Source organism: Filicampus tigris, chromosome 21 (assembly GCF_054856515.1).
Source record: "Filicampus tigris isolate MCC_2025a chromosome 21, RoL_Ftig_1.0, whole genome shotgun sequence".
NCBI classification, from domain to species: Eukaryota; Metazoa; Chordata; class Actinopteri; order Syngnathiformes; family Syngnathidae; genus Filicampus; species Filicampus tigris.
In genome coordinates this window covers 6378726-6394738 of record NC_141237.1, presented here as the reverse complement: position 1 = coordinate 6394738, position 16013 = coordinate 6378726, and the positions used below count along the sequence as shown (strand labels likewise).

The 16013-nt window shown below is 43.6% G+C and overlaps 1 protein-coding gene across 1 annotated transcript; it reads left to right on the top strand.

The window, feature by feature from the left end:
* Positions 1–1372: 1372 nt before the first annotated feature.
* Positions 1373–15140, top strand: dlec1 (DLEC1 cilia and flagella associated protein). Its single transcript, XM_086021045.1, has 39 exons — positions 1373–1580; positions 2069–2192; positions 2690–2812; positions 2880–3036; positions 3778–3891; positions 3972–4129; positions 4197–4411; positions 4512–4596; positions 4668–4755; positions 4914–5087; positions 5168–5304; positions 5393–5485; positions 5910–6000; positions 6066–6228; positions 6295–6487; positions 7208–7284; positions 7368–7536; positions 7613–7709; positions 7807–7937; positions 8041–8202; positions 8295–8425; positions 9287–9437; positions 9719–9835; positions 9916–10037; positions 10115–10300; positions 10462–10529; positions 10610–10761; positions 11305–11420; positions 11504–11574; positions 11635–11834; positions 12329–12469; positions 12541–12663; positions 13348–13442; positions 13523–13607; positions 13676–13870; positions 14075–14227; positions 14304–14454; positions 14551–14671; positions 14748–15140. The coding sequence occupies exons 2-39, from the start codon at positions 2100–2102 to the stop codon at positions 14845–14847; spliced, it is 4998 nt and encodes a 1665-aa protein (XP_085877171.1). The 5' UTR covers positions 1373–1580; positions 2069–2099; the 3' UTR covers positions 14848–15140.
* Positions 15141–16013: the final 873 nt, after the last annotated feature.

Below are 16013 nucleotides of genomic sequence, written 5' to 3'. Positions count from 1 at the left end.
TGGGAGGCACATATTGTATGCAAATTGTTGTAATTGCTACGCGGGTCACATTCTCTTCATTTTATTCCAAATCAATTGTGGTTTTGTTTACAGACAATATTATGAGAAATAGAATATGTGCCCTTATTTAGCCACCAAAGAACAGTTTGGGAATCCCCAGTATCAGAGCGCAGAAATATCCGCAATGATTCAATCAGGCGCTGGTTTATATTTTTTTGCATGGCTATTGAATCAACTCCCACCACTATAATGGCTGCGTTTGATGTGAACGGCACATCAGTGGTCGACATACGGGGCCTCTTGTGCCTGATTAGACTGTTACATTATAACGACCCAAACACATGCCTCTTTATGCGCCTTTATTATTAGAGTCAGCCAGCTGCCTGCTGTCTGATCGAGCCTCCACTGGCTTGTTTTCACAAGCTAAAAGCTACAAAGTGGGTTCAAACAAAAGAGTCCCTCTCCTCTAAAGTGTTTTGCTGGAGTTGACTACCCTGGCAATTTGCGAGGGATATGTTCAGGGCAAACACATCGAACACTTCTCATATAACAGTCCAAGCAGGTTTGATTGCTTATGTGTTGTAGTTGTGTTGATAGCTGCAGGCGATAAAGGGACCTTGACACAGATGACACTGATTTACACTGTTTGGTTGCACCTTGAATCACTTGTGTGCATTGTTACATTAGAATATTTGTCTACAGTAGTAAAAAATTCAAAATAAAAAATAAAAATTATTCAAAATGCTCCTTATAGCTCCTTGCAGTTTGCAGAGGTCACTAGGTCATCACTGTCACTGGATAGAGGAGCTGATTCCAGCTGAATTTGGGCAAGAGGTGGGGTGCTCCCTAGATTGGGTGTTGCCAACTGCATGAATTTTGAGATTTGAACCCCAAACCTCAGGTTTGTGGGGGAGTCATGCTAATCACTAGTTCACGGTTCTGCCCAATTCCAAAGATAAGATCAGATCTTTGTGATGAAACTCTGCAAAGTATGGCAGACGAGATTAAATTAATTACAATTTTGCATATTATTTGTTTTGATTTGCATCACACAACAGCTGTTTTAACCAAAAAATAACTGTTTTGGTTGGTATGAACATGCATGGGAACAATTTGTGGCTAGCCCACATTTCTGGTGATTTGCTGTCCCCTTTTGGTTTAAAGCAGTAGTGCTCGTGAAACCTTCCGCGTTTCGTCAATCTTTATTAATATTATTACGAAGTCAAATTTGTCAATATTAATTGACACTTACGATCCCCCCCCCCCCCCCCCAGCCCATTCTATGCCATCACTCTATGCTGCAGGATGGGCTCGAACCACTACAGGCTGCCTTTACCTTATTTCCGGGTCCTCAAGACGTTGCCAAGGCAACTACCTGTACACAAAATGGCCCCCTGCCGTTTGCGTCCGCAGTTAGAGTTGAGCTTTTCAAAGATCGAGTCCTTTTATGTACATTTATCTGTGGATTTGTTCATCTAAATGTCTACTAGAAATACAGATTAAGAACTCAAACGCAGGTACTTGAGTGGGTACTACAATTTCCCAGAATGCACTACGCCAGGACTGCTTCTAGAACGCTTGTGAGTAAATTTTACTACATTTATGCAACAAAATTCCATTTGATTAAAAATGGGAACCCCGAGTCTTCAAAACCACATAAAAGCAAGATAACATATACCTTGTGATAATGTACAAAACGTGTTTGGTCAAGACATGACAATACATGTGTTTGTAATGATTAGATTCATCCAATAAAACTGTCATTTGTTATTGGGGTCTTTAGTACATATTTGTGTGTTGTGATGAGAAGAAAAAGTGCAGTAAATGGCGGCTGTCACAGCTGGGTTTGTTTCCATGACGACGGACGTGACGTCAAAAAAATCAACACGCTTGACTTCAGAGTACTATATTTGTACACACCCTGTCTCACTTTCGCTAGATTAGCTTCATTTGTGCATTTGTTACGTAAAACTTTTTTTTTTTTAATTCAAATAAAATGTTTTTAGACCAATTTAGCCAATGTAACCAACTTGCTTGCAAGATGCTAACACTGACGTTTCATTGTTAGGTATTTCGTTCAACTTTTTTAAGTTGAAGCCATGCTGCAGGAGCAACACGAGCAAAAACAGCAGAAACCATCTCGGTGTGACCCTCCCGTGGACAGTCACACCCCTGCTTCTGCAAAATCGCAGGTAGGCAAGCTGCAGTGGTTCTCAAACTGGGCTACAGTGGTTCTCAAACCTTGGCTCCAGTTCCGTCTGGGTCCCCAAAATGATTTGCAATAAATTGTCAAATCCTTAAAAACATAATAATGAAATAAAAAAAAAGTGCAGATCAGCACATTAATCACTCCGATCAGGTGAGGCAAGGTGACACTGGCAAAACATGTTCATCTTATAAGAACAAAATGTGGGGCAAAACTTAGTTAACTAGAGACGCTGGGTGAAGAATTTGGTTAAATTCCTTCCAATTGAACAAGTCAGGATTATTTAGATCAAAAAGGTAATCATTTCTATTACATTGAGTGGCGCACGTAGTAGCCATGTTTTATGGATAATATCATACAGGGCAACTTGAAAAAATGTCTCGCTTGTAAGGATTACCTGGACCCATCAAATTTGAGAAACACTGAGCTACACATTACATACACACATTGATTGACCTACTAATAATGTGTTTTGTGCAAAAGGACATTTCCCACGTGTTGGCCAGCACGTTTAAGGAGCTTTACACCAAAGTAACACCATGCAACCTTATGAAGGCAAAAGGGAGGAGCAGCTATCATGAAAAATATGTCGAAGAGCTGAAACGGGTAAATTCAAGTGTGTGAAGAGAGCAACGTCACAAGATGCTCGGGCTCTAACCACATTTCTTAAAAGGTCCGGGCTGAATACAACCAGCGTATAAAAGAGGCGGATATGCTGGAGAGCCACATCATCCAGGCCAGAGCTCGGGCAGCTGCCACTGAGCGTCGGACCGCAGAACGGATGAAGGAGGACTTCAGGGATGTGCCTGATCTCCAGGGCCTCCCTCCAGGTGACAAAAATATTCATCTACTTCTAACCTCATGTGAGCTTTGCACCTACCCATCAATCGTATACATAATGAACTGGTTCAATATTAAAACTGAGGTACATACTGTCCATACCAGTAATCGGGCCTAATTTAAGCATTTTTCTCCTGTTCTGATCAAAGAAACAGTGGCCTGACTGGCAGATGTCTAAAAGATTATCCGGATAGATTATCCTGTGATATGGGGGTGTGTTAAGAGGGATTTTTCCTCCCCAATCTGCTCGGAAAACAGTCAGGGTCAAATATCGTGTTTTCCGTGGAAATCCCTATTAACACACCCCACACCACAGGATAATGACTCAGGATAATCTGTCAGAGATTATAAACAATTGGGCCTTTTTGCTGATTTAATTGCTCAGATGCGTCCCAATTATTGATTTAACATTGACGATTGTCAGCCATTCAGTGTTTTCGGGGCACCGTAGAAAAATCATATTTAACACACCCCACACCATACGATAATCAGTCAGGATAATCTTTCAAAGACATCAGACAATTGGACCTTTTGGCTAATTTAATTCGGTAGAGGGGAAAAATTTAAATCAGGCCAAATTATCGGTTATGTGTCTGTCCATATTTAAACTGAAGAGGTTTAACATTTATGATTGTCGGCTCCCACCGTTTTCCGAGCACGTTAGTGAAATAACTCTTTGACTCACCGATTATCGAAACTGTCTGCTGACACCTCATTTCCTTCTCTTCCAGTCAAGTCAGCTTTTATCTGGCACGTTGATGAAGGTCTTCTGCAAATAAACAACCTGATTTCGCCACTGGACTATTTAAAGCCGCAAAAAATACAAATGAAGGCTCCAGCAGTTGGTACTTTTTCCTCTCCTAACATTTTTTGAAATGTTGTCTTTTTTTCCCTTAAGTTATATTTGGTCGGATTCCTCTTTCAGTCAAACCAGATCTTACCAGACCGACCATCGCCTACACCATGCACGTGGCCAACGAGGTGCAGGACAACACCCTGTGGCGGAGGCGGAACGACTCCGAGTCCAGCCAGACTCTGGAGTGCAGCTCTCTGGTCCTAAAGAACAAGAAGTCACCCAATGAGGTCTGCATCAAGATCTGGAATCTCCATCTTAAAAACATGACTTGACGAGTCTTTCATCATGGAGAAGATTCAGATCAGACCCCGGCCGAAGTGGAAAGACGAACCGAGCGCAACGGATCGGGCAGAGGGCAACGATAAACTCCGCAAGATGAAGGAACGGCAACACATCCTCCAAAACCCGCGCTTCCTGCCTCCAAAAGCTCACCAGGGCGCCGCCTCCCTCATCCGCCCCCTGACGGCGAAGAAGGATCAGGGGAAGGACAGCACGGAGGCGGCGGAAAGGTACATTCAACTTCAACTGAGCACATTATACGAGCATAGATGAATATACCCCAGCCTCCTCTTAAGGAAATAAAATTGCTGTATTATTTCTCTTTCTAAGCTCCAAAGAAGGTCCCGTTCAGGTTTTCCTGGCCAAACCACCCGTTGTGCTCTTCACAGTCTACAGTGTGGGACAGGTGTATGAGGTATGCCCCGAACGATTTCACGGTTTTGAAGGCCATCCCCAACTGTGTGCTCTGTCTTCCTCCTGCTTTAGACAACACTGGAGCTAAAGAATGTGACCTTTTCCAGCCGCGACATCCGAATCCTCCCGCCCAACAGTTCTTACTTCACTATTGGTCTAGGTGAGAGCCGGCCGTCTTTGTTTCGGGATGGACTTTAACGTCGAAACAGTTGCCAGGTGTTCAGGCACATTTTTGGAAATGGGCAGCTCACAAAAGATATACTTGGCTTCAGCCGAACTGCTTGGCAGGTTTTTGACGTGATTATGACTGTTTTCTAGGGAGGTTTCCTGGCAAGGGCGGCGTTGTCGCTCCAGGCATGAGTTGTAAGTTGACGGTACGCTTCGCCCCGGACTCCCTTGGCGACTACGAGGACTGCATAGTAGTGGAAAGTAAGGGCGAGCATATCCTGGTGGTCCCCATCGAGGCGCGGAGACCGCCTCCCATTCTCACCTGTGAGTCTTGTCCGACATTTTGACACTTTGACAGTCCGTCCTCGGTTGGTATCCTGATGATTGTGAGACCGCGTTTGCAGTGCCGAGTGTTCTGGACTGTGGTTATTGCCTCATCGGGGGAGTCAGATGTGTTGAGTTCCATTGTCAGAACATCGGCCTCAGTGCCGGTACTTTTTGTATCATCCCAAAGAATCAGTGGCCAGCCACCAACCCCAGGGTGAAAGAATCTGACTTACCACAATGATTGGTTTATTTATTCAATTACTATTAAAATACGCTCTGTTGATATTTTTCTATCTATCCAGTTGGTGCTTACAAGTTATTATTCTGACCAGCCTCCCTTTGCCATCAGCCCATCATTCTTTGCCCTGCAGCCTGGAGAGACCACTGTAGTCGAGGTGAGGCTGTTCTGGACGATTACAATTCCATCCGTGTCATTGGTTTATCGGATCTTGAAACAAATTTTACCACAGTCAATAATAATAATTAAAAAAAAAAAAAACGTAATCAAGCCGACTTTTTCTTTTTAACTCATTCACTGCCATTGACGTATTTATTTGTCTTTTCACAGTCCAGCCATTCAATCCCAGGAAGTTATGCATATTTTTTTTCAAACATTAGGGTAAAAGAGGGTCTGAAAATGTCTGGCAGTGAATGAATTAATAATTATCACATGAAAATGAAATATTTTATTATTGAATCTTGTATGAATGACTTGTCCCTTCTGTTAAAAGTAAATTAAGACCACTCCTGCTTTAGATGATAGTTTTGTATCTGTATATACATTTTTGGGCATACAGCAGATTGTCTGCCTTCCTGCAGGCACTTTTCTTTCCCACCACCACCGAACAGATTTGCCAGATTTTCACCGTCGTGTGCGACAACTGCCAAGTGAAAGACATTTGCGTGCAAGGTGAGAGACCACTTTATTTTGACTCCAGTGAAAAATGTGACTCGCATTCACTTTTCTGCCCGTAGGCGAGGGCCAGCTGATCGCTCTTGAGCTGCTGTCCGTTTCGGGCAATCAGCAGCCCCTCGTTTTGGGGGAGGTGCACGACGTCACTGCCGACTACTTTGTCCGATTCGACACGTGCAACCCCCATATGGTGCAGCAGAAGACGGTGGTCATCAGGAACAACGTGTGAGTAGCTTTGCGCATTTTTGATGTGTAATGTTGACTAATAATGTGCTAATATCTTTACTGAAGCCACTTGGAGCTGCCTTTCCACTGGCAGATCATGAAACCCAACCTTCTGCAACTGCTTCCGGGTGAAATCCCAGAGCCCTGCCAAATCCAGTACCAACACGAAAGAGAGGACATTTTCCAAGTCAGTCCAGCCTTGGGAATTCTGGCCCCCTGCCAGGATCGAGAGTTCACCATCTCCTTCTGTCCAAAGGAGGTAGAAATGCACTCACACTCAGACCTATGGACGATTTACACAGTTCAGACGACACTGGTCAACACGTGCCTCGCAATTTTCCTAGCCCTAGGTCAAGCGTGGGATTGGGCTTTAAACCTCTGCAGGTGGCACCACAGTGCCATTTTTTGTACTGGTGTATAACGCCTTTAAGATTTTTCACCAGGGCTGATGTGTGTCCTAGGTTTGGGGAGTTTTTGTTTATGTTTAGAGGCCCTCCAAAATGTGATGCATTATTGAGAATAACGACACTAGTCAACAGAAAATTTTAATCAGAGATGGCTGATTTAAAAAAAAAAAAGGCTTTATTTCTTTTGTAGCACATCATGTTTTTGAGAAATTTTCTTTTTTTTTGCTTTTATAGGTCAAAGCTTGGCTAAAATGGATTTTACCATGCATTGTAATTTATATCTATGACTTTTTTGAAAAAAAAAAAAAAAAAAAAAAGTACCTCTTGCTCAACCTAACCCTTAATTCATAAATATTACTAAACATATTACTGTATTACAAATTGTATTGTTATTGTATTATTATTATGAAAACCTGTTAGAGGAAAAATACGAGGGCTGATTCTGAAGCAGTGAAAAACAATTCTCTGATTAAAAAAATGTAATAAAAAATATGTTGACCAGTGTCATTTATGAAACTAAGAGCCTCTAAAATTGTTGAATAGATGGATGTTTGTTTTATTTATTGTTAAAGATGCAGGATTACCACAGTGTGTGCCATTTAGTCCTGAGCGACATCCCCCAGCTTCCGTTGGAGTCCAGCGACGAGGGGTAACGCGTCATTTCCGTGGGACAACCCCCCCCCCCCACCGCTCTTTTCCTCACCTTCATGACCACGTTTAATTTCGCGGCAGGTCCGGCATGCTGCAGCCCGTACGCGTCGGCTCCAAGGTGGGCGATGCCACCGTCATGGAGATCGAAGTCAAAGGGGCGACAGAGCCTTTCAACATCCTGCTGGAGCCTTACGCCCTCGTCATCCCCGGCGAACTTTTCATTTCCACCACCAACCGGCGACATTTTAAGGTGCTTTGCTAAACATGCTGTTTCCAGTCAGTCATATACAATATTTTTCTTTTCATGTTAACTCTGTTGTTATCAGATGTGGAATCACAGCAAAGCACCTGTCTTCTTCCAATGGGACGCGATGAGCAGCAGTTGTCACAAAATAGAAGTGGAGCCGGCAACTGGAAAAATTGGTAGATCGGGCTTCCTTCCTTATGCACAACTGACGCTGACTGTGTCCAAAAAAACAAAAACATTTTGCGCTGACTTTTTGTCTTCTTTCGCCTTCAGACGAGAACGAGTGTTTTGTTTTCAACCTGATTGTGACCGGGGGCAAACCGGAGAAGGTGGTCACCAGTCTGCTCTGTCACATCGAGCACCGCCACGAACCCGTCACCTTGCCCGTGGAGGTCACCTTCAAGGTAAGCACGACATATAGTTGCTTTGAGGAATTCACCATCCGGGCATGTGTCTCCGTGGCTTTTTGTCCGCGTGACGGCATTCGCACACGATTTGTGTCCCAAGGGTCCCAGCGTGAGCATCAGCGCGCCCAGCGTGGACTTTGGTCTCATGAGACTCGGGGAGCAGTCCCAGAAGACGGTGTACCTCCACAACGTCACGCACTTGGAGGCTTCCTGGAGGCTGGGGGAGGTGCACAAGAGTCAAGATGGCGGACAAGACCCGCAGGTGCAACGCGCTCACACGTGGTAACAGCACACCTTTGGTAAGTTATTATCAACCATCTCACGTCGTGTGTGTGTGTGTGTGTGTGTGTGTAGCTGATTGTGGAGCCAAGCAGTGGGGTGCTACAACCTCTGACCGGCTGCAGCGTGGACATCTACTTCAGGCCACAGTTCTGCCAAGAGCTTGAAACGGAGCTGGAGCTGTCGGTGGAGGATGGGACAGGATGGTATGGAAAAAGGACTTGTCTCAAGATACTGTGTTTTTTTTTTTTTAATGTATTTCTTCTGGACATCATATGAACATTGAGCAAACCAGATGTGTTGCTTTAAAGAGGGAAATTAACCCAAACATAATTTTTTCAAGAATATTCTTCTATGCCGGCCGACTAGTTGAAACACGGCATTCTGGTTAATATTGCGTTTGTGGAATATGAGTTTAGCAGCAAAATCCACACCTTTTAGCCATCTTACTTCTGTCGACTGAAAATGACATCACAACTGCTCAGGTAACGGCCAATCATGGCTCAGCTTCAGAAAACAGGCGAGCTGTGATTTGGTCGTTACCTGAGCCCCGAGCAGTTGTGATTTTCAGTCGACAGAAGTGATAAAATGGCCGCCCCCGATGATGGCTAAAAACGAGTGGATTTACTCTTATTCCACCAACGCAATATTAACAGAATGCCTTGTTTTATTAGTGGGCTTGCATAGAGCATATTCTGGAAAAAAATATGTTTGGGTTGTCTTCCCTTGTAAGCAATTTAGCGACAGTGCAGGTTCTCAACACTTGTCCACAGGAAGCTCATTCACAGCTAAACATTTTTAGGCCTTCTTTTACCCTCATGTTTTAAAAAATATATATAAATAAGTTCTGGGGATTGAATAGCTGGACTGTGAAATGACAAATAAATACGTCGATGGCAGTGATTGAGTTAAGCAGGTTGATAAAATAAGTAATATCCATATTGTCCGTATTGCTTTTGATTCATGCTTCCTCACTGTCATCCTTCCTTCGCTGAAAAAAAACAAAAAAAACTACTATATCCACTTTTGGCCCACCCTTCAAATAACGCTGTTTGTGTGCTTTGCAGTCATCTACTGCTGCGAGCGGATGTGCAGTCTCCTCAGCTGTGTCTGCTCAATTGCGAGCTGCTCCTCTCTGAACTCTACATGGGCGTGGCTGCGGAGGGGACCGTCACGCTCTTCAACCAGACGCTCTTGCCATCCAACTTCTCCTGGGTGGTGCGTGTCATATGAAAGGAGACATGCGTCGTAGTGGAGTCGTGCGTTATAGTGCGGCTGTTGCTTTAAAATCCAGAAAGTTGTGGGCTGAGTCAATTAGTGTGGTTGTGCGGATTCGCCACACTGTTACATCAAAGTCTAGCATGATTCAGAATGGCTCGCTCACTCACACGTTTTTGGAAATTGTTAGCTAAGAGAGTCAACAATTTCTATGCAAGCAATTAAAAAAGTACATTTAACATAAAGTGTCTTCAAGGTTTCTTCACTGACCTTTTCTTTAGGATGAGCTCAAAGGTCAGCAGGCATCTCTTTGTTCTGCCAGTTTTGAACCCCTGTCGGGCAACCTGGGGCCAAACGCCAGCTTGGACATCCGAGTGTCCTTCATATCCCAAACAGATGTAAGACACTCACGTGAGTTCAAACGTATCGAGCTTTCTTTGTCGCTTCACTGATTCTGATTGGTTTTCTGTCACCCCAGTCGGCGCTGAATGATGTCGTGGCGCTCTGCGAGGTGGAGGGCATGAGCTCGCCTCTTGTTCTCAGCATCCTGGCGCCCGCCACCCAGAGTCTCAGAGTGTCCTACACGCTTCCTGGCATCAGGTGGGAATATTCGCCTTTTAACCAGACGTTAGGCCCGCCGTCGTCATGTCATCGCCGCTCTTCTTCCTCTCTCCCAGTCGTCCCGTTTCGGACCACAAAGGGCAAGCGGAGTTGACGGTGGACTTCGGCGACGTGCTGCTGGCGGAACCCGTCACCAAGCAGCTGCTGATGACCAATCACACTGCCATCTTGGCGCCCTTCAGCATCCAGGCAGAGTATTTCAACTGCGACACGTCAAAGCCCAGCAACCAATCAAAGAGAAGGTGCCTGCCTGGATTTTCATCTTTCCATTTTCCGTAGTGTTTGTTGCCACTAGGGTCTGATTTTGGGGGCCAGCCGATCGCAGTGCAGATTGCCTGAATCATTAACAAAAAAAAAAAAAAATCACAAATACTTTTGTCATGACTCCCGCTCTGTCATAAAGATCCCAGTACATGAAGAAGCCGCTTCACTCCGTCCAAGCCAGGAAATTAGAGGAGCAATCACACAAGGGTATGCACGAGTTCTCAAAGTTATGTTTTAAACATGAGGCGAGAATGAGCCACAAATGCAATTTTAATATCCTTTGGCAGACTTTTTGAGCAACCTGCTGGCTAACGGAAAAGGCGCAGCCTTCTTCATCGTTCCAAACGCGGGAACGTTGGAACCCTTTGAGACCCAAAGTGTGGACGTGACCGCCTACAGCGACATGTGGGGGGAGTACAGAGATAATCTCGTATGCAAGGTAGGTAGTGCGATGAATAACGTTAAAAACTGCTTTAGATTCACGGTTCACTGAAGTCGTTTGTCTAACGAGTGCGGTTTTATAAAAGACAAATAAATGAATGAATAAACCTCACAGCCCACTTTATTGTAAAAATCATTTGTTCCCAAAAAAAGATATACTTGTTTTTTTCCTATTAAAAACTACCAATATTAAAAAAATAAATAAAAAAAATAAAAATCAAATAAATGCAACTCAAAGCTAGCATAGTGGAGTATTATCTAATTTAAAAAAAATCTAAGAACAAATATATAGACCACTATGCTAATATACAATGTTTAATTAATACAATATTAGCAATGACTTGCAATTTGAAGTAGTAGCAAGCTGTCGCTAACATATTGAACCTGGGCTAGCTAAATAAGGTGACTGGCATATTATGAACACAGTGGGGTACAATGCAATGCTGGACGACTATAAAAAAAAACATTGTTGAATGAATACCTTCCACAGAGTGTCCTCGTAGAGTTAAGTAGAGACCACCAGAGTGTTTTGTCGCTACAGGTGGGGGACCTTGAGCCCAGCCTCCTCCCTATGCAGATGATGGTGAAAGGCTGTCCACTTTACTTCCAAATCACAGGCCCGCGCCCTTATGACCAATTCCAGGGACCCAACGTACAGTTAGTGCCACCATCCGCTCACTGCATTTAATAAGCACCAAACAAGTTTATAACAGGTTTGTCAATATCAATCTCATCTTTAGGTTTGGTACTCGTCTATCAGGAGGTGACACTATTTCCCGTTCCCTTCGTATCAACAACCCCACCTTGTTTGGTAAGGAGCACATTTTCCAATGTGTTTATTTTTCACGTAAACAAATTTTTTTTTTGATAGATATCCGTCTGGACTGGGAGACGTACAACATCATTCCCAACGACCGCAAACTGGTGGACGTGGTGATGTCGTACGGGGAAAGCTTCCCGCTCAAGGATGCTGACGACAACCACAGGGGAGCGTCGAAGCTTACCAACGGGGAGGCTGCCTGGAAAAGGGCCGACGTGTTAAGCTCGGAGGCTTCTCTTAGCTGCTCCGCTGTGAGAATACGCACATAAATGACTTATACTATTTGGACATTTACGGGGAAATTTTTGGGGGGGACAACTCGCCAAAAACAAATAGCCCAGTCAAGACATATATAAACTGCACCCCAACCCCCCAGAACCATAGACAGTTTACTTTTTACAACAAAGTGATAATACACTCTCAGAGAGAGAGGAACAAGGTCTGCTTTTTTTATCCTTGCACTAAAACAAAAACATTTTATATGAGGTCATAATTACATACAGTTAGAATACATTTAATAAGTGCATATTTTGTAACCCTTTAAAGACTCCTCCATTGCAATCAATGGCGGAGCTAAACTTTATCCTTGGAGTGGCCAACAAAAAATTCTACAAAACCAAAATATTCTTTAGAAAATGCTGATAAAAATTCATTTTATGTTTTCTACGGGGAATGGAGGGAAAAAAAATCCTGAAATGGTGATTACGATAAATTCTCCTTTTTCTACCTCAACTTGTGATTTCAGGGCAAAGAGAGAGAAGACGTTCCAAGCAAGGATGAAAACAACAGACTTTACCCCGCAAAGAAAAAAATGCTGACTGTCCACATTCGACCTCATGTGGGAGACAAGTCAGATGAGCCCTACTGCGTCACACCGCAGCAAATTGTACGCACGCCGCAGGTGAAGCCGCTTTGCTTCTATTATTTGAAATCAGTAACATGTTTTGTGCCTCCCAGGTTATCCCGGCACAAGGCAGCAGCACCGTGCACGTGTTCTTCACCCCGCTCACCCTGTCCACAACATCTTGCGAGTCCAAATGCATAGGCTTGGCTCTGGGCTTCATTAGTCTGGACTCGGAGGTAACACGCTCAGCACTCACTCAAGTCAATGAGAGCCAATACAAGAACGCCATCAAAAATGTCTGCCCAGTTGATGACACCTAATTGTCACTTACGATTGATCAGTATTAAATAGCCTCTTTTCAATGGTGTGATTTCTTCCGTTTTTGTTCAACCGATACCAGCCATATATTTAGGAATTGGGTACTCGTGGAGGCTGCCGATACCAGCCACCGATACTTAAAGGGGAAGTCAACCTAAACATATGTATTATTAAGAATATGTTCTATGCAGGCTCACTAGTTGAAACAAGGCAATATTATTAATATGAAATATGAGTTAAGCAGCAAAATGCATCTGTTTTTAGTCATCTCAGGGGGCGGCCATTTTGTCACTTCTCTTAGCTGTGATTGGTCGTTATCTGAGCCCGGAGGATCTGTGATGTTATTTTCAGTCGACAGAAGTGACAAAATGGCCGGCCGCAGAGATGGCAAAAAACGGGTGGATTTTGTTGCTTAATTCATATTCCACAAAGTGGGCCTGCATGGAACATATTCTTAAAAAAAATAAAAAAAAATAAAATGGGGTTTGACTTCTGCTTGTGACAACAACATGCTACTTTGAAATGGCACTAGAGCTGAAGTCATGTGAGACTTGCCCATGAATGATTTGATCTCACCGTTACCCTGGTTGTTTTTCTTCCAGGTGGCTACGTGCGTCCCGGGTAAGGTGGCACGGTTGCAGGGTTTGGATCTGGAGCCCATCAGAGTGGATCTCCTGGCGTTGGTCAAGCCTGCAGTGTAAGAAACGGGGAATATGCTCATCCATCCAACATGCGCTTTACTAGAAAGTCAATGAATTGTGTTCATCCGGGCTTCAGGCTCTCGGTGCAGATGGAAGACGACAACAAGGTGCTGGAATTTCACACCTCAGCCGGCGATTTAGTGAAGACAGAGGGTGACGAGGTTAGTCCGACGTTAATACGTTAAGCATGCCAGATGAGACGTCAATCATTTTGGGGGAAATATTGCAGGCCTTTCTGGAGGAATTTGACAACGTGCAGAGCTTCCTGCTCAAAAACACCACTGAGATGCCCCTGCGCTTTAGACTGAGGACGCAGCCACCATTTTCATTGCTCAAGGCGCAGACTCGGGCGGGGTCCAGCGGCTCCAGTAGATCATCGCCTCCTGACCCTACATTGATTCTACACTCCCAAAATAGCATACTGGTACAACCAACACACACTACTTTGTGCTGGGAAATTAATTCCATGTTATTGCTCAGATGATTTTTTTTCCTAAAAAAAAAAAAGAATTAGGATTTGTTTTTATTCTTCCAAAAAAATGTAGGGGAAAAAAAAAATGTTTTTCTTTAAAAAAAAAAAAAAATAATAATAATTTTTTCCTAAATAAAATCCTCCTGATTTGCGCAGGTGAGGGTGGCCTTTTGCTGCTCGCCGTCACTTTTGGAGTACAGCGAGCATCCGACAGACGGCGTGACGCTGGTCCCCAGCAGCGACGGCGGGTACAAGCAGCTGAAGATCCAGCAAGATCTCCAAATTCACTACAGCAACAACAGCCTGCAGGTCAGGAGGGCGCCGGCTCCAAAGTAAAAAGTTTCCCCTTCAGAACCATCCTGTGAATATCGCCCTCCCGTTTCAGATGGTGCCGCTCTGCGCCCACGTGAAGCTGGCCACACTGTGCCTGTCCACCGACCACATCAATTTCGGACTCTGCTACTTGGGCCAGACGCAGGCGAAAGAGGTCAAGCTCTACAGCCTCGGCTCCCAAACTCACTGGTCGTTGCTTATAGGTACACGCCATGGAGCGTATTTACGATGAATTCATCATAAAGGTTTCATGGCCACTGACCTCCGTCACCTCTTTTGTCTTCCTCAACATCCCGCAGAGTCGAGCGAAGACACCTCGCACGTTTTCAGCGTGACGCCCACCTCCGGGCTTCTGCGCTCCAAGGACCACCATGACCACCACGACCACTGCCAGCGTCTGGAGATCAGCTTCACTGCCAGGTAGTGCAGCGCGACACTGTCGCACGACTTGACTTTGGACGTCATTCTATGCGTGTGCGTGTGTTTTGCGTTGCAGTGAGGTGAAGCAGTACAAGTCCACGGTGGTGATCACTTCTATCCTGGAGAGGAATCCGCTCATCCTGCAGCTCCAAGGCACAGGATCCCGACAGATGTAGTTGTAAATGGCCTTTTTTTTTCCTCTGCTATATTCTTTTTGTAATAGCTGTATAAACTCATGCTCACTGTACAGTCCAACAACCACTTCTAGTAAGTTTATTTTATTAAATGAGGCTTGTATTTTTTAAATCTAGTGGACAGTCATCCAAAACAACGCTCTGATGTACTTTAGAATCATCACCTGACAGGAAGGTGATGACAACAATGTATTAAGTACATTTGAAATGTTAAACATATTGAAAAATATTTTTGCATATTACATCTTCAAAAATATGAAAACTATATTTTAAAAACTGGCAAATTAAACAAAATAGATTTCCAAAAATAATATAAATATATATATAAATATATGTATTAAAAATGTATTTACAAAAATATTTAAAAAATGAAATGAAAAAATTATCTCAAGATAATAAAATAAAAAAGAATAAAAAAAATACCTCTGCTCAAATAGATGCCTCCCCTTTTCCTCTAAGGAAAAAATAAACAGGCTGTAAGATTCCCACATGGTAAAAAAATTACATTATTTGTTTAAGGAAAATTGGAATTAGTTATGTTATTAATATGGAAATGGAGCCTGATTATAACAAGTCATTTTTGTAAATATGTACAGCCCAAACAAAGGCATGTGTTATCTTTACAAATATCAATACAAAAGAGATGTTTCATAATGAATGCTTGTCAGTCCAGCTCCATTTCTCCCTCAGACACAAATAACAACATGATGGTGGATCATGTAGCACACAGATCTGCAGCATTCAAAAAAGCTCCATCAAAAAAAAAAAAAAAAAAAAATCCACTGAGGGATGCAAATATCCAATTGATATTCTTTGCACTCTTGCAGCCTTACACACACGCTCAGCAAGGGCATGTTTGATCACAATGAAACACTGCTGTGTGCAACCCAATGTGAAGGTCAATGGAGTCTATGTCATTATTGTCCTCAGCTATATAGTCAACCGCTGCCTGCCCCTTGTTGTGTGCTTTGGGCCCATTCCAAGGGAACATGCACAGCCTATTTTGTTTCTCTACCTCACTCTTCCGAGCAGCGTTCCCACCTTAGTGTCAGGCGGAACTTGACTCACATTGAAGGGAATGGAAAAAACAATCCAAACAAACCACCATCAACGCACCTCAATGACTGGCTTCCGGGGAAAAATGACTA

Excerpts from the sequence above, each read along its gene's own strand:
- dlec1 (XM_086021045.1), top strand. The coding sequence starts at position 2,100 with ATGCTGCAGGAGCAACACGAGCAAAAACAGCAGAAACCATCTCGGTGT. Across the intron at positions 6,488-7,207 it reads TCTCCTTCTGTCCAAAGGAG|ATGCAGGATTACCACAGTGT; the intron begins GTAGAAATGCAC and ends TTATTGTTAAAG. Across the intron at positions 7,710-7,806 it reads GCCGGCAACTGGAAAAATTG|ACGAGAACGAGTGTTTTGTT; the intron begins GTAGATCGGGCT and ends TTTCGCCTTCAG.